Genomic DNA, 21,242 nt, shown 5'->3' with positions numbered 1-21,242 from the left:
TTCTTGCCTTCTTCTCTTTATAATTTTATTATTCTAAGCTTGATTTTATAACACGTTATTAGCACGAATATGCTCTAATAATTGTAGTACTTCGCAAAAGAGTTGTACCTGAAACACTTGTGAGCAGGAACAAATTCTATTTATTTTTTCTTGTTACACATTTATATTTTCAAAAGTTCCTCTTATACTAATAATTTATTTTCGTAAATATGTGTTATTTGAAGAGGTAGAACATATTGCTTTGTTCTACTCTAACAATTTTATACATTGGTTAATGATTATACTAACAATTCTTTGTTTCAGAAAAGAATTGAAGAATAAAGAAGTAAATCTTCATGTTGATTTTCTAAGTGATAATTATGAGGAACTTATTAATATTTACAATTACTAGAGGTGAGGAAACTCTCAAAGTCTTATTTGACTAAATTTGCTTCTATAATTCTTTGATTTATTTTAAAGGCTCATGGTTGAGTTCTAATTGTTTTGACTTATATGATATTGATTGAAGAGTAAGACCATAAATTCACGTCCAATTGCACCAAAATGGTAAGACATTAGGTTAAAGTTCGGATGCACATAATGAAAAAATGTTTGAGGATAAGACGATGGATTCAAGTTCTATCACACCAAGAGGGTAAGACATCAATTTGAGTTTTGATGCACCATGATGATAAGGTATTGGTTCGAGTCACATAGAATTATCGCCTAACACGCCTTATATGGATAAGATATTGAGTTTGAGTCTCAATGTACCATAATGATGATAAAATAAAGACTAAAACAAAAATAATATATTTTTGATGAAAAGCCTTGAAATTTATCCCATTGAATTTGCTCCATTCTTTGTAACGATTGTGGTAGCAATATATGATAAGTTTGAAATCCGCCTAATTGCTCAATTCTATCATACGAATGTGGTTGCAGTGAATAATAAGTCTAAAAGATGACAAGTAATCAAGGGCGTGAAAGAATAGAATTATAATAGTTATCATTGTGGCAATTATGAAAGGAAGAACACTATGGGTTCTCCAAATAGTCCTTAAAATGTGAAGGTAATTATTATCATCTCAAAATGGTCTTTTTCAAAGGTTGAAAGTAATTATTGTGATTTGGTATGAAAGGTCACATTAAAAGGCACAACAACTAACTTCGAATCTTGAATCCACCTATATGTCTGTGCATTATTCTTTTAAAGCCCTCCTATGGGTGAGTAAGATAAGGTGGGAACAATGTTTTTTTGAAGATTGGAATCTCAGGGAATGGTTTTTTCAAGAGTGGAGGAATTGGAGGTAGAGGTGGCATAGTGTAGGTTGGAATTGGAGGTAGAGGTGGCTTTTTGATGGTTGGAATTGGAGGTAGAAATGGTTGTTTGTATAAGGGAAAAGGTGGGAATTTTGGAAATGGTGGAAACTTGAAGAATGGCCAGAGGAAAGCAGAGGTGCATAAGGTTGTTGAGAATTTTAGATTTTCAACTGGTTTCAATGTCTGTTGTTCATTGTTTTCTGAATTGGTGAATACAATCTTGGAGGCTTCTATGCCATTGTGTGTTGGACATGGTGCAGCTGATGCACTATGGAGTTGTGCAAAACAATCTTCCTTCAATTTCCCATCTTTCACCATCTCTTTAGGAAGTAACACCTCGAATTTTCCGTCTTTATCAAGTTTTCCCTCTCTTGTTTTGATTGCTCCATTTCCATTCCTGCAGTTGATGGTAACACGAAGCCCTGAAAGAAAGAATCGTTATAGTCAGAGGCAGATTCAGGATTTTAAACGAAGAATATAGGATCAATAGGGTTTTACGAGCCTCAAACTAGTGGTACCACTACACTTGGTTATAACCATTAAATAAAGACAGTCAGGTGCACAAAGCTTCCACTATGCACAGAGTTCAAGAAAGGTCTAGACCACATTGGGTCTATTGTACGCAACTTCTTTTCTTTTACATTTCTGCAATAGGTTGTTTTTTGGTTTTAACAATTACGTACCTTGAAAAGCATGAATGGTCTTTATGTTACTCTCTTTGCAATCAGCACATTCCCCAAATCCAATAACCTGAACTGTCTTGTCATCAGCATAGCAGAAGCTCACTGCAAATAATAACAAAGAAACAGAGAAGACTCTGCCAAAAAGGGACTCACGAAGCCCCATTGGGATCACTATGCTAAGGCAAATGAGCTCTTTTGCCAAAAATGTGAAGATAAGAAAAAATTGATGTGTTGAGTATGTTTGATTGAGATGCTAAAGGGTATATATAGTACAAAAAATGGTAACATTTTTTATTAGTTACACTTGCAACCAACACATAGTAAAGCACATTCACATGAACTTCTGACTTATGGAATGTTTAAAAGAGGTTTGTAGCTAGCAAAAGTTAAGAAAAAAAACTAATATGGGTGAGTTGTTAGATCAAAAATTATTAATTTCATTCAATGAAGTATCATCCAACTACAAACCTCATCTGTTTTCTATTTCTAAACCTACTTAGCGGTTCTCATTTATGTAAATTTTGCTAAAATTCAGAGTAATAAGTAATTACATGTGAACTTTTGACTACTTTTAGTTGAATTGCCATTTGGAGTGTTCAACAAACACTGTTAAATCAATTGTATTTGTAATTTGACATAGTTGGTTTGGTTTGATCTTTTCTCAAATAAAAACTGATCCAAACCAAACAAAATTGGCATTCTTTCTACTACTGTGCCTGATTTGCTTTTTGTGTGTGTGGAAGTAAATCCTTTGTCTCAATTTAACTATCTTACTTTTCTTTTTTAGTTTGTTTCAAAACCAGTATCTCTTTTTATATTTAATAAGTTTATCAATTCCAGCATTTTACATAGCTAGTTTAAAATCATAAAATCTAAAGTACTACATACATTTTTAATATAAGATAACAAGATTTAAAAGTCTCTCTTTATTTCTTAAAATGCGTGTTCAATCAAACTAAGACACTTAAATTGAAACGGATGGAGTATATAGTAAAGAGAAAAAGGCAGATATACCATTAAGAGCAATATCGATATATGTGAATTTGCACCCAGAATAATTTGCACCAGACTTGATCGACCAAGCTTATATACAATGATCACATAGTATGCATTTTCATCTTCAAACTTAGACTCTTCTATTAAGTTGATATACTGCATCCCATGTTCAAGCTTTAAGAGATTTGCTTCCACCCTTTTTCTTCCATCCTTCTTTATTAATAGTAGATGAAGCCAAAACATTACTATGTTGATGACACTTTATTATGGCAGAATTAAGAATTCACACCTAGAAACAAAGCATCATTAGATAATTGTATTCCTTGTACATGTAGTAAGTCAACTCATCTTCGTAATAACTTGTGCCCATCAACCAACACATCACGGTAATTAGATAAGCATATCCAAGGTAGCACCATGTCATCCCACACCCAAAGGATCTCAATTGAGAAATCATGTATTGTTCTTCAAGGAGAGTATGAAGGCCGTAAAGAGAAAACTTCAATATAAGATTCCACAATAGCCTGTAAGTCGCACGAGGAGTTATCATATTACCCCTGCTCGTAACATTCATTTTAACGCTGCTTAGATACTCCCAATCATACAATTTCACAAGTAAACAAAAAAAAATTCTAATTTCTTCAAACAATGCACTTGCCTCTACGTTCTTATTAGAACTTGTTAGAATTTGGAACTCGGAACTGATTCCGGGATCCCATACATAGAGATTTGATGCAATTATCTGAACATGAACAATGAAGGTAGTCGTTACAAGATTTAACAATAGATTACCTTCATCATGTTCTTCTCCCCCATAAGAGAGATTTGATGCAATTACCTGAACATGAACAACGAAGGTAGTCGCACCAAGGTTTAACAATAGATTACTTTCATCATGTTCTTCTCCCCCATGAGATTTGCCACACTCCGCATCAGGTATCATTTCGTCATCAGAAATTGCACCTTTCAAGGGCTCAATTTCATGAGTGTGTTGAGGTACTTCAAAAGCTTATGCAGTAGGAAGTTATGAAATGTTGGAGAAGGCTTTGAAATTTGTCTATAGTGTGGTGCTAAGGATGTATGGTATATGCACAAGTATTTACTTGATCTTAATTTGTTATTTTAGCATCTATATATAATGTATCATGCGTTCTTTCTCCTTCCTAGCTTTTATTATTATGATGCAAATTGCATTGTTCTAATGTCCTATGTGGCACAAATACGGGTTCCATGCTGGTACCGAATACCAAATGAGATACCCAAAAACTTTCTTTCAATATACCAAACATTCTTATTATATTTATCTTTTTAAAACAAAGTATTGTTCTATAAATCACTATGATAATATGATATTAGAAAATATAATTGGCACCATATTAATAAAATACGATTCAAATTTATAAAGAAGTGTCCATACATGTCTGTTAGAAAATGCCAGTGTCCCAAGGAGTCCAACTTTAAAGGCACAATCACCATAGAGATCATCAATAACATTTTTTTAGAACATATTGTCATTTACTGCGGATGCAAGAAACAACCAAATTGCTCAAAAGTGCAGTCCATATGGTTGATGCCATGAACTTAGCATTCCAACTCTCGATTCCTGAAGTCGGACAGTAGGCACCATGCAGGGAAGTATGACATGTCCAAGTTAGCTGGGCCGTCTTAATAAGATTGTGGGCCTCAAACGAAACTTAAGAGAGGAGCCCTAATATTTTATTTTTGTATAACTTACATAAATCTCATAGTGTAAGAAGTAAATTATATTTTATTCCTACTTTTTTTCTAATTATAATAATCCCTTAATTTTTACACAATCTGGATACATTAATGTTGATACATTATGTATCAAGCTGTTACGCTGAAAAAGGAAAAAAAATCAGAAAATCCAATTAAAATCCCATATATTACGATTACACGTTTTTTCTTATTGTGAATCAGTCATACACAAATCTTAACAGAACCAACAAATTCGAAAAAAAAATCAAATTTCTTCTCACTATTCATCTTTCTCCATGTTCATCAAAGAACCATTCAAATTAAATTCAAATTTGCCAAAAATTTGATAAGTTACATAATGAATAGTTGTTGGACAAACAATTTCTTTTGTGAGTCTCAAATTTAGAATTGCAGGAGATCATGAGATGAGAAAAACTTGAAAATTTGATATATAGTAGAAAAAAATCACGGGAAAGTGTTATTGACAATGGGATTCAGGCAAATTGTAACAGGCTAGCACAATTCAAAATTCAAAATTGTTCTTCCCATTCTTCCAAAAACTCTCAATTATTGAATCAAAATTGTCGATAAAAAATCGAGATACATTACATATTAAGACAACATTCTTCTTCCTATTCTTCCAAAAAAACTCTCAATTATCGACAACATTCTTCTTTCCATTCTTTCAAAAAACTCTCAATTTTTGAATCAAAATTTCGAGATACATTGGAGATCTGATACATCGTTGAAGTGAAGAAACAAAAGTCTGAATTTTCAATGTATCCGCTATGGATTAATACAACATACAAAAAAGCTGAAGAGATACATAGCTTCCATGGATCATCAATCCCTTTTATAATGTTGTGTGATTGTTTATTGAATTGTGTTTTCGAGATGTATAGATTTGTCAATACATTACTATTTATGTATCTTGTTTAAACTGATAAGTGTTGTATTTCTACTAGATACATTAGATAAGTAATTGTTGGCCATAACATGTTAGGTTTGAGATCGATACATTATTGTTTGGTAATTGCTATGTATCAGATACATTTAGTATAAATTTGAATTTACGTATCATACCTAACAAATTAGTGCATGATACATTATTATTTATGTATTTTATTTTGTTTGAGAAATACTATATTTTAAAATTTTAAAAAATACATTATACATGTAATTGTTCCAAAACATCTTCTTTTTTTGTGTCTCTGATACATAACACAAAATTTATGTATCAAATACATTTATATTGAACATGATAAACACTAATTGAAGATTCAACAACATTAGAGTTATGTATCAATAACTTAAATATGAACATGATACATTGCATAAAACAAAGGCTATGATCAGTGATAACACTAACAAAGATTAATTTAAGAATCATAAGAAACGAGATACATTAAAAATATGTATCTTTGGTAGTGATGACCGTGCAATGGTAGTTCCAACTTTTTTGGGCGTTTTTCAACAATAGATACATTAGAAGAAAATAAATATTTTTCAAGAAAAATTTTCAACTACGATATGCTTAACTAAAATTGCAAAGGTTTATTAAGATTTCAATGGGGCAGGGGGGGAGGTAATTTAAAAAAATTTAAGATGAAAAACTAAAAGAAATCGAAAACTGAAATGATAGAAAGAAATCTTCTCTTGAATAACTTGACATCATTAATTGGAAAGAGAAAAGATTTGAAATTCAAAAATGGATTAATGGATGTAATTATAGAGAGATTTATGGCATGAAAAAAGGAAGGAAAATCATGGGAATGAGATTTTAAATTAATGTATCCAGAAAAGGGGATGATGGGAGCAAAAGAAGGGATTTTTGATATTTTTAAAAATGGTAGGGAAAATAAGAAAATATATAATAAAGGGTGCGTAGTTAAGTAATTTTTCCTTTATTTTTTCATTATTTACTATTTTATAATTGATTTGTTTTAATAAGAGAAACAAGTCTGAAAAATACTCCAACTTTATGGAGGACCTTTTACCCCCTACACTATTTAATAGTGTATTTTAAAGGTATATATTTGCTCACGTAGACACATTACTATTTATAATGATGCAATATTTATGATGTCCACGTGGACACATATATACCTTTAAAATACACTATTAAATACTGCAAGGGGTAAAAGGTCATTTACAAATTTCGGTATTGTTACAACAATTTTAGTCAAAGTTTGGATATATTTCAAACCTTTTACCCTTTTAATAATTATTTTTCAATTGATAATACATATAGCTAATTCATTCAATCTCTCTTGAGACATTGTTGATCTTAAATAAGATTTAATCAATTTTAGTTTTGAAAAACTTCTTTCGGCTAAGGCAACTGTTACAGGAACATTACTTTATAAGCAATATGTGTATTTGAAAAAGAATCAAGTCTTTTTATTTGATTGAGTATTTTCATTAAATCATTATCTTCTACTTGTGTTGTTTCTCTTAACACTTTTAATTCAAAAAATAAATCTAAATAATTAATATCAGAATAACTATTACTTATGTGTTAAAAAAAGTTTAAGGTTAAGATAATGTTTTTAAAAAATCTCAGCATCTAGTGATCTCAATTTACCACTAAATAAGAAACCAAAAATACTTTCATATGCTTCAATTGGTTCAATTCTATTTTGAACTGAAAAAATAGATTGGTCTACTATTTTCATCAAACTGTTTCTTACAACATCCTGGTTCTATATTCATGTTATATGCAATTTCCTTACTATAAATCATAGCACTCATAGTACATTATTTTTTTTAAAAAAAATAACATTTATAAGTATTTTTTTTTAAAATGGGGCCCCTAAAAATATGCGGCCTGACTTTAGTGGCCTAGAGGTTGAAACCCCTTGCAAGTTAGCATACATGAACTAGGATCAAAGGGAAAGTCTAATCCAACTAAGAACAGCTCAAGCGAGTTTCAGGTTGGGAAGGCGGGCAGAAAAGGCAAACAATTCTGAGATGGTGAGCTGCGAAAGGCAAGAATCATGTTGAGGGACATAAGTTGAGAGCTTGCGGAAAGACAGAGGATTGGGAAGAGCAAGAGAGTTTAAGAGAAGAGTGCCACTTGTAGGCGAAGTTTCAGCTGCTAAAATGTCGAGCAATGAGGATTTTCGCGCACCAACAATGGCAAGAATCTTACAAGGATAAGCAGTGTCTTTCAAGAGATTAATTAATCGGTGGAGTTTGAGGAGAAGACATGAGTGATTTAATGTCTTTCAGGTCAGGACATTGTTTGCCCTTTTCCAAAAGAGAAATATAGAAAATGACTTTAACCAGGGAAATACATTTTGGCATTGTAAACAGGATAGATTTTCAAACATAAAAAAGTGAATAATGTAAGAGAAACTGTCCATAGGGATGATGTCTCAATATAATGGCAACTAAGCAAAACACAAGTTTTATACTGCATCAACATTCAGTTTGTTCTATCTCTTAATCTCAACATCCAACATGATGGTATTTATACTTGTTTAAGGAAAATTTCTGCTTTAGGTGATGCACACTCAAATTCTGCTAGCTTAGCAAGTGTTTTGACTATTGCAGATTTTCCCAAAAACCTATGGGGACTGATTACCATCCTCACTAGCGCCGGAGACATGGCTAACAAAAGCTTGATAAGTTGCATCTCCCGTATACTGACATTAGCTTCTCTTAGCTTGACTTCCCTTAGGTGTTTGAATATCACATATGGAAAAGCTTCCAATTCAAGACATTCTAGAGCCGGCATATTCTTCTTAAAATTGTGCTCCATCTAAGAAAGACATATCAAAACTCAACTACATAAGCTTATTGATGATTTGAGTAGGAAAAAAAGAAAAAAAAAAGAGAGAACCTGAATTTCCAGATATTGTAAAAATGGGAAGCTTCTTATCAAGGAAAGAGGACACAGAATCTCATCCCTGTCAAGATAAATACACATGCAAAGATGTTTGACACACATCAGATCAAACGGAAGCTTTTTCGGTATTTCTTGGCCTTTAGCAATGACCTAGGAAGAACAAGCAAAAAATAAGGATAACTCAAAGGGCAAATAATGTGTAACTACAGAAAATGAAATAGAATGAGTTATGAAGCAACATTTACCCCGTAATCCAAGTGAAGATACTCGAGATCGGAACAAGACTCAAAAAAATTTGATGTTAGAAAATTTGCAACATCAAACTCCTTCCAGTCCTTACGATAATACCTGAGAGAAAGTTTTGCCAAACGAGGGACACATTTAAAGCAGATAGTTTCCATATCGCCGGTGAAGTCACAAGATCTCAGCATTGGAGCATTAATTTCAATGATGTCGCTTAACGTATCTGAGATCTTTAGCACCAATTGCTCAAGCAACAAGCAATTAGAAATTAAACTTTCAAGCAACTTGGAAGAAATGGTAACCTCATGTAGTTCTAAGCTAATTAACCTATCAAATCCTTTGAAGTCTGGTGGTGGAAGTAACAAACAGTTTTGGAGAAACAGATGCCTCAAATTCAAACATGTGAAAAATGAAGGCGGCAATTTGAATTGTCTCGGAAGTCTAAGAACAAGATGCTGGATTCTGTTTCGAGAGAGGAAATATAATAAGTTGTCAATAGGAGGGTAGCTTTCCCAATACTGAATGCAAAGGGTAAACTTTGTAACTGGTCCGGAATGACGGGTGATAATGTTGTGGATAGTCGTTGTAAAGTTACTCGTAAGGTCCTTAGTAGCTCTTTTATCACCTGTGAGGTATTGTATATCCTTTTTAGGTTTCCAAAGGTCGGAATCAAGCGTCAGTTGTGGAAGTCTACACCAATGTTTTCTCCATTCCTTTGACAAAATGCTTGTGCAGACAGCATCTCGAAAAGGCAAACGCATAAGAATCTCATCAATTACATTATTAGGGACTTTGCTGAGAACATCAGGACAAGATTGCTTTGGATCCATCATAGAGCAAGATTTGTCTGTAAAACAAAAACAAGTATGAAAAGACAAAAGAGAAATCTCCAAGAAAATCAGTGTTCACACTATCTGATCCAACAATTCAAAAGTAAAACTCAGTGTTCACATTGTCAAATTATGAAGCCCCAACTGTAATCTAATCCAAGATTTTTACAAAAAAAAATAAAGCTTTAATCAGAACACCCAAAATTGGCTAACAACTAAAAATAAAGAGAAATGTACCTTAACACCAAAATGAAATTAGTGAATAAACCTAAAATTTCTTGACTGAATGCATTTCAACACCAAACAGAACACCCAAAATTAGCAAGCCTCACGAATTGATGAATAGAATCCAACAAGTAGTGAGATTTTTATAAAAATAAGCTTTAATCAGAAAACCCAAATTACTCACTTGAGAGAAAGAAATGATAGAACGAAAGAGAAAACCCAAATTACTGTTCACATTGTCATGAAGAATTGGCATGAAAACATCAAACGAAAGAGAAAACGATCGAACAAGGATGAAAAAAAATGAAGAATATGTTCACATTGTCATCTAATCCTAGAATTGGTGAACAGAAACAAGATGAAAATTCATGATTTATACAAAAAAAGAGCTTTAATCACAACACCCAAACTAGAAACTGAATGTATTTCAACATGAGAGAAAGAAATGATAGAAAAACGAAGGATTAGCTTACTTTTTCAGAGGAAATTAGCTTCTTCTTCTTTGTTTCTTGATTGTGCCTCAAGTCTTCAGCGGGATTACTCTTCAATTTAATTTTTTGTTCATTTAGTTCAAACCAAATTATTTATATACATTCATAATAATAATAATAATAATAATAATAATAATAATAATAATAAGAGTAAATTATTTAACAGAGGCGTATCCAGGATTTTGAGATGATGAGTGCACTATTACAAAAAGGTGGATCTAAGATATAAATTTGATTGATTTAACATTTAGGTTTTTATCACTAAAGATAATTAAAATTTTAAAATTATAGGTCCAAAGTTATTTTTACCTATCCAAACCACTTAGAGAGACATTACCCAATTTTAAAAAGGAAAATAAAACAAGATAACTAAAAGATTCAAATTTCTAACCTCACTTAGAGAGGTGCACCCAACATAATCGCACGGTATAATACTTTAAGTGTGGGTTCACATATCTATATTTAAATATTTTTAAAAAATATAATACTACTATATATGATTTCAGGAGGGGAGCATGGGTTCACGTGAACCCGGTGACCCCCTCCTGGATACGCCTCTGAGTAAATACATCAACCTCGCTCCAAACTTTGCAGTAAAATTTATTTTAACATTTTAACTTTAAATATATATTTTTTTACCCCTAATCTCATTTGAAGTGAATTTAATTCACCCTAAGATTATAATATCAGTCTCATAGTGAAAAGTGCATTTCACAGGCGTCATGTCGTGCCACATTAAAAATTATTCAAATTTTGAATTTTATTTTTTTTTATTTTTTTATTTCATTTTATTTATTCACAATTTTAGAAAGAAAAAAAAATAGGAAAAAGATTGTGGATTAATCTAAGATTTTAAAAAATATATAAAATCAAATTATATATATAGTCGATTCTCAAAATAATTCTCACAAAAAAATGCATTCAATCTTTAGATGGTGTAAAAAAAACCAAAAATATATAATTTGAGATGAAGAAATTGAAGATTTTTCATTAAAAAAATTATATTAAAAAGACTTCTTTAGCTATAGACATAGCCATGGAAATGAAGAGAAAGAAGAAGAAAGGAAGATCATCTTTAGTAGATCTCAACAAAGGAAAAATAATTAATAATAATAAGCCTTTTTTTGTTCATCGTTCTTCTCGCTGAAACTGTAATTTTGAGTCGAATTCTCCGTCACCGGAGTTTGAGGAAGAAGACGAAGATGAGGATGGGAGGAAACAAAAGAAAGTCAAACTCGTAGTTCATTTACCTCGGGAATCGAATTAGAACCAATATTTGGAGAATTTATCTTCTAATGTTGATTCAGAATTTGAATTGGGCGTTAATTACGAGGTGTCTGTTGAAACAAGGAAAATCAGCTTCGTTGATCATAGATCTGACGATGCCATTTTTCATCAGGGAGGTTTCGAAGAAACGCCATTTTTCAATGTATCGAACTTAAAATATGGTACAAAATTCTTAATTAATGAATATATACACAATTATTTAAAAGTATAGAAAATTAGTATAATGGTATGAATGTATTTCTAATAAGATAGTTTTTCAAAAAGAAAAAAATAGTACTAATATTATAAGGTATTAAAATTATAAAAGAATAAATAAAGCAATTAAAATTTAGTAAAAATTATATTGGACGAATTGAGTTATAATCTGCATTTTGAATCATTTCAGCCGAACTAAACTTCTAAGGAAACAACACAAATCACGCTACTTTAGGTCGTAATTACATCTAGTCACTAAAGTATAACAAATTACCTCCCGTACTTTTGTTTGTCAAATACATGTATCTGACGGGCTCAAATATATGTATCTGATGGGATCAAATACATGTATCTCGAATACATATGGTGGTCAAATTAGGTGTAATTTGTTCTAGATACTTTGTATCCAAACGTGATTTGCATGTGTAAGAGATACACTAACTCTATCTCTCACCTTTCTCCTATCTCTCACTTCTCTCTTATATCGTTCACCTCTCTCCCTATGTATTTGTATTTCAGTATGTATTTGAGTTTTACAAATTTTATATATATGTGTATCTAATATCAATTTTTGGTATTTGTGAATCCAAAAACAACTTCATCTAGTATATTTGATATCAATTCATCAGTAAATCTAATGTCAAATATTTAGTGTATTAGTGCATAGATACATGCATCTAGTATCAAAAATGTACTAATACATTAATCAATGTGTCCATGCATACACAAAGAGCCAGGGTCAGAGAGCGGAAAGAGAGAAGAAATAGGGGGAGAGAGAAGAAACGGGGGAGAAAGTGAGAGAAAAAAGGAGAGAGGTAGGAGGAGAGGGAGATAGGAAGATGATGAGAAATGAGTGATTATGTAATTAGTTTAGAGTATATGTAATTATTTTAAAATATAGGGAGATTTAGTAGATATGGTCGGAATGTTTGTATAATTAAGTAGGTTTCCCTAAAGTTTTTAACTCAACTAAATTCAGCTCAACTCTTCCATTGTCATCTATAAAAAATATGATGACACTAGCCAAACATAAATAGATATTTAAAAAACTACAATTTTCAAGAGAAAAAAATAATTTTAAAAACAAGCAATAGGTTATATCATGCCTATTGATATGAATTCATTTGTTTTGAATGAATGCATGTCCATAGCAAGTTTTGGATGATTTTATATTGATAATAATAAGGTTTGTTCTCATAAGAAGTTTTTGTAATTTTTTGTAGTAAGTATTTATTCTTGTAAATAAGAGTTTTCATGACCCACTTAATACACTTGAAAAAGAAGAAATATCTCTCTACAAGTTTCTTGTCTAGTTCTCTTCCTTTGCTTTATTTTATGGTAATTTTTTACATGTTATTAACCCGAGGCTCTAATTAAATACTTATATTTGCTAAGCTAAGTCATGTTAATGTATGTTCTTGTCACGATTTAAAAAATATACGGGATAGCACTCGTTTGCGGAAAGTAAGACAATAATAACATAACATCGGAAACCTTAGTCATTTTAATATGACCCAAAGCCTAATTTTCACGTGTATAAACCACTAGTATAATATACAAATTTGAAAGATAATACAAGTCTTAATGTCTTTGTTTCTCGAATAGAACAAAACATAAGGTAAGGAACAAGAGGACCCACCAGGATGACAAGCAACTACCTCTCAATGTATCCTCAGAAAGCCTAAGAAATAGATGAAAGGAAAAGGTCACACGGGACTGGTGAAACGACCCCAAAAATGCCCGAAAATGTGCTTCGGAAACACCTATAATTGTAATTTCCATATATCTCAAAATACGTGCATGATTTCGGAAATTTGACTTCATATTCTTATTCAGGGGGTCAAATTGAGTGGGAAATGGGTCTAACCCGAATTTTAGAGCAACCGTATCAAAATTCGAAAATCGCAAAAAATGTGATTTGGAGGGTCAACTTTAAAGGGGCATATCTATTAGCACACAAGGAACTGGAAGGGCCACAACCTATTAAATTAAAGATCTTTTAGTTAGCTTTCCAACGCACTTGGTTTCACCTCATTCCGAGTTAGGATGAGGGAGTTATGACCATTTTCGTAAAACCTATCTGTGCAGATTTGCAATTTCCAGTGAGCTTTTTTTTCTAGACGGGTTGGGGACGTTTTTAATAAATGTCCCATACTTAGTAAAAAATTTTAACTTCAAAAACACTCTCTAAGCCCTCTCCAAAATTCCACCAAGATCTTCAACCAAATTCAAACATCTCAAGCTCTAATTCCGGATTCAAGACTCAATCTCAAGCTTCAATTCTCCATTCCAATCTTCATCAAGGATTCTCCAAAGTTGAGGTATGTGGGTTTGATTGTGGAAACCTTCCTTTCCACAAGTCCAACCATTTATCCTCTATTTTTACTTCAAGTTTATGGGTCCTTATGGTTATTTATGAACTTTTGAAGTATGGAATTACTACTACACACCCTATTATGGTCTATTTTGCATATTATCATGAAATTGAATTATTATGTGATGTTTATGGTTTTCATGCTTCCATGATCAAATTATGAAGGTTGATTTATATATATGTATGTTGTTGGTGGGCTGATTTATATGGATTTTGGAATTGGTTGGACTTAGTACTCTTGAAATACATGATTTTATTTACATGAACAATAGCCCACCATGTGTTTGATAAAATGCCTACTTATAGAATTCTTAGGAAATGGAAGGTCCAATGTACGTCCTATGAGTCGGATGGTCATATAATCATTGAAATAATGATGAAATGGATACATGTATATGATTTTCTCTATATAAGTGTTGTGAGTTGACCAAGCCTAGCTCGGGGGTTGTAGGCCCGGGTAACCGTATCGAGGGGTTGGTACCTTGGTTGCCTAGTACGGGGGGTAGTAGGCCCGTATAACCACATCGAGGGCCCGTATAACCATACTTTTGCTATGTATAAGACTTTCCCTTTTTAGTTATGTTTTGACTATGAGGGTGAGCCCGGTAGTTTGTCTTGGCCCCCGCTAAGTACCCATGTTTAGAGGTGGTGTTGGACAAGTTGTGTATTATGCTTGAGCTTGACTCATCTATGGTATTTATGTATCATTCCTTTTTTTTCTCTTGCTCCCTTAGTCTCGATTTCCCCCTTGATTATGCTTATCGCTTATGGTCACTTTAATTACTTCCGCGACCAAGGATGTGTAATGATATGCTATGAGGCTTGTTTGGGGTTCCTTTGGGTTCCCCATTCGCCTGTCACGTCTAGGCTCTAGGCTTGGGTCGTGACAACTAGTCTCGAAACCTACACAAGTATAGAAATAAGGGGTGAGTACCAAATAACATGGTACTCAGCAAGCAACCTACTAAACAAGGCAAAACTAAGCTAGAATACGAGTATTCCTTTCATCCTAGCCGAACCACATCAACTACAACTGAAGAAGGAAATCAAACAGGTAGTTTAATGGATTAAATTGAATAAAATAATATATAATATATACGAAGTGCACTTGAGGAAATTAAGAATTTAATTGGGCGTAGAAGTGTGCCATGTGGCAATATTTGAAGAATTCCAATTTTGTGCGGCGGTTGGCGAAGCAATTTCATGCAGGAACCTAATTCTTTTTGGTTTTGAGTTCCTAATTTATTTTGGACTAGATTATTTTATTCAGGATTTCTACATCTATAAATAGTCCGCAAGAATAATTATTAAGGAGGGAGGATACAATGTAGAAAATAAATTTGGATTCAGGGTTTAATTATTCTGAATGTAAAGATACTAAGAGTTTAGTGATAACTAAAACAACCACTTAACAACTCAAGTTGAATCTTCTACTATGTCTGAAAAGCCTCTAACTGAGTTGACTTACTGGGACATGCCCCCAGCTAACTCGAACAAAATTGAAAACTGAAAGCAAAGACTAAAATGAAAGCATGTTTGTTGTCCTCGGAATATGAGGACTCAACACTGAAGTTGATGAATGCGGACTGAGAATCGATCTAAGTGTGATCTAGATGCTGAGTACCTGAACCTACATCATGAAAGGATGTAGCGTAGAGTATGTGTCAGTACTTGGAGTGTACTGAGCATGTAGGATATAGATATACTAAGTTGAACAAAATATATAAAAATATAACTGAAAAGCTAAGCTAAATGCAATGACCAAGTACTAATCATGAAGATGACATGTTAAACTGTATGCTGATATAAATGCTGAAAATCTGGTCAATGCACTAAGAGTCTGACTGTGGGAGCTATTATTAACCGACATAAACCACGTGAACTAAACGTGGAGTCCGATGTATACGCCCCATCGAGAGGACCCAATATACCTTGTCAGGGGTATAAAGGCATGATTGTGTCGTGATCACTAAATCTGATGCTCAATAGAGGGGACTTATAATCCTACGGGGGCACGTAGTTCTGGGCCTATGAGGGTACGATGAACCCCAGTCCAACTTGGTGCTAAGTCTACTCCTAACTGAATATGTATATGACTGAACTGTAACTGAAATACTCAATAGCTCAAAATACTAACATGCTTACTCTGTTGATTTCCCAATTATTTAGTGCCCTCTCAAGATGTATAAGTCTGGAAAATTAGTCTTCAGATCCTCTTCCCCAATCCATAGTTCATTCCAAAAACTTGCCTTTTCCCCATTACCAATTTTGTACTTCGGGTTGTTATTGAAAAAGTCCCACAATCTTCTAATTGTTTTTCACACTGAGCATCCAAAAGTACCAATGACCTCCTCAGTAATCCAGCTAGTCTGAAGCCTATATTTCTGTGAGATGAATCTCCTCCATAGTGTCATATCTTCACAACAAAATCTCCATAACCATTTCTTCAGTAAGTTTTAATTGGGTGGACCTAACTTCTTTATTCCCATTCCACGTTGTTATTTGCTATAGGTCACCGTATCCCATTTGACAAGATTGTACCCCTTCTTTTCCTTATTGCCTTGTCATAGGAAAAATCTTTTTGCCTTCTCTATGCTCCTTGGTAGGTGGTATAGACTCATCATATATGTAGGTTGTCCATCCGATTTTATAAGAGCCCATCTACCACCCAAAGACAAATATTGACTTTTCCATCTAGCTAGTTTCCTCTCACTTTTTTCATGAACCTCACCCTACACTTCTAGTTCCTTGTGTTTTGATCCAAGAGGCATTCCTAGATATTTAGTAAGAAGGTATTCCAGTTGAGACCCTAAATTCTCAGCTAGAAGCTGCATATTGTGCACATACTTACCTGGGTAAAGGAACTTTTTATGCAAGTTAACATAAAGTCCTGAAATTCCCTCAAAGATGGTTAGGATAGCTCTCAAATGCCTTATCTTTGTGACTTCTGCTTCACCAAATACTAGGGAATCGTCTGCATACAAGAGATGAGATATCTCCAAAGCATTGCCCATGTTTCTCTGTTGCTTTCCTAATCATGTAGTTTAGTCCCTCCATTTCTAAGATGAATAGAAATGGTGACATAGGATCACCTTGTCTCAACCCTCTCTATTATTGAAAGAAACCATTTGGATTGCCATTGATTATGAGTGAAAATTTCACAGTGGATATACAAAATTTGATCCAGTTAATCCATTTGTCTCCAAATCCCATATCTTTCAATACTTTGAGGAGGAAAGCCCAATTTACATGGTTGTAGGCCTTCTCTATGTCAAGATTGCATAACACTCCTGATATATTATGTTTCACCCTCGAATCCACCAACTCATTTGCTAGAAGAGTTGCATCCATTATCTATCTGCCCTTCAAGAAAGCCATTTGGTGTTCATCAACTAGGGTCCCCATAACTATCTTCAGTTTTTTAGTGACCACCTTAGCTATGATTTTATAAACTCCACTAATCAGACTTATTAGTCTGAAGTCTTTTAGCTCTTCAGCCACATGTTTCTTAGGGATAAGTGCTACAAAAGTAGTGTTGAAAGATTTCTCAAAAAACTCATTCTAGTGGAAATTGGTCGTCTTTTAAGGTTCCCAACATACCTTGAAGAAGTGCATTGTAAAGCTATCTAGGCCAAGGGCTTTGTCACCTTCGTATTGTTTGATAATACCCAATACCTCAGGTTCAGTAAATGGACTTTTCAACCACTCTTGGTCTTCCGGAGATATTCTGGGGCAATCAGCAATATCAAAAGTTGGCCTCCAACTTTCTAATTTAGAGTATAAATTCTTGTAGAACTCAATTATACTTACTTTGATTTGTTCTGGCTCTTTGATTTCCTCCTTTCTTACTAACAATTTATCACTAGCATTATATCTTTTGTGTGTTGTTGCCATCCTTTGAAAAAATAATTGTGTTATTATCTCCCTTTTAAGCCATAGAACTCTATATTTTTGTCTCCACCTAACTTCCTCATTTTTTGCTAACTTTTCCAGCTCAACCAAAACTATTGTTATAATCATAATTCATCTTCATTTAGAGTTCTTTTGTTCTGAGCCAAATCAATGTCAGCCAATTCAGCTAGTAAGTTGTTCTTTTTGGTGCTCAATTCTCCACAAACTAGATTACTCCATTCTCTGACTTTTTTTAGCAGTTTTAGCTTCTTGCTTAGTATAAAATCAGGGCATCCCTTCACTTCAAATTCACTACATCGCATCTGGACTTGTTCATGGAAACCATCTACTTCAAGCCACCAATTTTCAAAATAGGACAATGGTCAGAAGTCACTCTTGGCATAACCATTTGTTTAATGTTCTTAAAAGACTCTTCCCATTGTACTAAGTAGAATAATCAATCTAATCTAGAAGCATTGTGATGATTTGGTCCTCTAAACCAAGTGAAATCCCCTCCCCCCCACATATTTGAGGATCATGTAGTTCCATCTCATCTATCCACTTGGAAAAGTCACTCATTGCGTTAGTGATTCTATTACAGTGTCTCATTTCTGCCATAGTTTTGACAATGTTGAAGTCTCCACAAGTCACCCAAGGACCTTCACATAATACTCTCACTGCTTCCACTTCTTCCTAACATTACAGCGTCTCGCTTAATGTGAGGATCATACACAGCAGTGAGAAACCAACTTAAGGAATGTTCCACTGCTTCAAATTTATATGTGATAGAAAATTGTCTTATCTCAACTGGGTTGCCTTTCCACACCCTGTTATCCCACATAAATAAGACCTCTCCCCTCCCCACCCCTGCTTTAGTTCTGTCGGCTTCCATGTACCCATAACTCATCCACCTACTTGACCATAGTTATTTGGCAAAGCTATCCATTTTCCTGAAAGGAGTAAACACCTGCCTTCCACTTGAGCATAGCACTTTTAGCAATCATATATGCAACACTCAATTCTAGGATATATGCATTGACCAATTGTGCTGCCTCACTCTCTTCGCCTTATCGAGTTTCGAGCATATTTGTAGACACTAGTTCAACATCATAAATTTTTTGAATTCGCATACTATGTTTAGCATCCACAATTTTCAGTAGCTTTGAACTTTCCCCAGTTTCTTGAAATGGCTTATCCAGGCTATTGGCCATTCTATTTTGAGTTAATGGCTCATGTTGCATGTCGAACTCTTCTCTCAAATTGAGATTTGATGGTGGCTCAACCTTTTTCTCCATTGTCATCGCTTTCCAAGAGCTAAAGGCTTCGAGGAACTGCATGGCCAAAGTCTTAATATTGGTCATGTCATGCCCCGAGCCTACACCTGGGCGTGGCTGGCACTCGAAAACCATTGTTGGCCCCAAACGAACCCTTGCCATGGCTTACTTAACTCAGCGAAAGACTCTAAGCATGATTACAATGATCAAAAGAACTTTCTCAAATAGCTTAATAATATAACTTAGAATGTTAAAAGAATTAAATATTCAACTTGGCCAAAATGGCAACCCAAGTCTTAACATAAGATAAAATGAGAAGACTAAAGAACTAATAATTGACTGTCTATGAAGCCTCTAAACAACTGAGATGGATGTTGGGACAATCCCCACAACATCCTAATGAACTAAACTAGAAAGTAAATAAAGGAGTCCTCTGAATGCAAGGAGGCTCACCATAGACTCTGAGTGCTCAAGCTGGATCAACGAGGTGCTGGATGCTGATCCTGGTTACCTGCATCTGCATCATAAGAAGATGCAAGCCAACTGGCATCAGTACATTGAATGTACGAGTATTCGATTTGGAATGCTAAAATAAGATATATGCTTGAAAGGAATCTGAAGAAAACACTTACCTTGGCTCTTCTCAACTCATGAATAAACTTAACTCAGAATAAAGCAATGAAACACATGCATTATATGAAAAGCTTTATAAAACAGTAAAAGCAACTTAGTTCATTAAAGAAAATGCAATAACAAACTCAACTTTACTCATATACAAAGTAATATAGTTTAGGTGGGAGTTTCTCTAACCGACTACCACCATTATGAGCCTAAGTGGTAATACAACGTCTTTTGACACGCTGCCAGAACGGTCCTATACTTTGCCGTCATATAGAACCTACTTAAATTAGTGGATCCTCTAGCTTAACTTATGTGATCATCTAAAGAGTATGACCCATTAATACACATAATGGCTACATGGTTTATGGAGACTTGATATAATATGATCTCGCATCCCCATATCAGTGCTCAATACTACTCCCAAAAATATACTTAGCTCATATGTTTAAAAACATAACTCTTTCTTTAATTTGAGATAATTACTCAAAGCTTAGCCCAAAGGCTCTCTTGGAATTGATGTTCCCTTTTCTTGCTCAAATGTGAAAACATTTATAAATTTTTTGGGAATACTTAGTTCCCTAATAGCTTTTGAGAACTGAACTCAACTCTTTACTCTTTGCTTAACTTGAAAGCTTGAGTCTTAAAATGAATTTAAAACATTAATAAAGACTCTTGAAAACTTTAAGAAACTTTGCTTTGACTTACTTCTCAACTTCTAGACTTGACTCTTACCTTCTTTGACTTTGATCTTAACTTTCCTTAAATTGAATTATGGATTAAAGGTTTATGATCTCATATTTATGGATGATTTCATGATGTTTAGATGTACCTTAGAGTGTTAGAATCAACTAGGAAACATAGGTACATCACTTAGAAACTAGTACGAAAAGATAGGGGAAGAATGGGGTGAACTGGAGTCCTTGGCGCTCTGAGAGGCGTGGGAAGCCAGAGCACAAAATTCAGAGCTGAAGTTGTGGCGCTCTGGCTGGTGTGTCGCCCCAGAGCCCAAACTTCAAACTCTGATGTGGGGCGCTTTGAAAGGCGGGGCGCCCCAAGCCCTTACCCAGAAAACTCTGACTTTTCTCCTTCGTTTTTCATCTCTAAACCCTCTAAACTTCCATGGTTCTTTCACCAAACACTTAGGATCATTAGTACCCTCAATACCCAATAGATTTAACTCGAAAAACAACCATGATACACGAATCAAATCAACACTAGGCATTCAACAATCAACCAACAAGAATTCAACAATGTTCTTCAA

General features: G+C 33.8%; 2 protein-coding genes across 2 annotated transcripts; both read right to left on the bottom strand.

Annotated features, from left to right (window-relative positions):
• Positions 1-1,173: 1,173 nt before the first annotated feature.
• Positions 1,174-2,218, bottom strand: LOC125829223 (proline-rich protein 4-like). Its single transcript, XM_049508471.1, has 2 exons — positions 1,986-2,218; positions 1,174-1,724 (listed from the first exon to the last, which is right to left on the bottom strand). The coding sequence occupies exons 1-2, from the start codon at positions 2,146-2,148 to the stop codon at positions 1,201-1,203; spliced, it is 687 nt and encodes a 228-aa protein (XP_049364428.1). The 5' UTR covers positions 2,149-2,218; the 3' UTR covers positions 1,174-1,200.
• Positions 2,219-8,172: 5,954 nt separating this feature from the next.
• On the bottom strand, positions 8,173-9,626 carry LOC125829214 (F-box/FBD/LRR-repeat protein At1g13570-like). Its single transcript, XM_049508458.1, has 3 exons — positions 8,796-9,626; positions 8,545-8,700; positions 8,173-8,463 (listed from the first exon to the last, which is right to left on the bottom strand). Exons 1-3 carry the CDS (start codon positions 9,624-9,626, stop codon positions 8,173-8,175), a joined length of 1,278 nt encoding a protein of 425 aa, XP_049364415.1.
• Positions 9,627-21,242: the final 11,616 nt, after the last annotated feature.

The sequence above is a fragment of the Solanum verrucosum genome, unplaced genomic scaffold (genome assembly GCF_900185275.1).
Source record: "Solanum verrucosum unplaced genomic scaffold, falcon-dt-bn FXZP01000043.1, whole genome shotgun sequence".
NCBI classification, from domain to species: domain Eukaryota; kingdom Viridiplantae; phylum Streptophyta; class Magnoliopsida; order Solanales; family Solanaceae; genus Solanum; species Solanum verrucosum.
The sequence above is the reverse complement of the archived record's forward strand: the minus strand, read 5'-3'. Positions and strand labels throughout refer to the sequence as shown.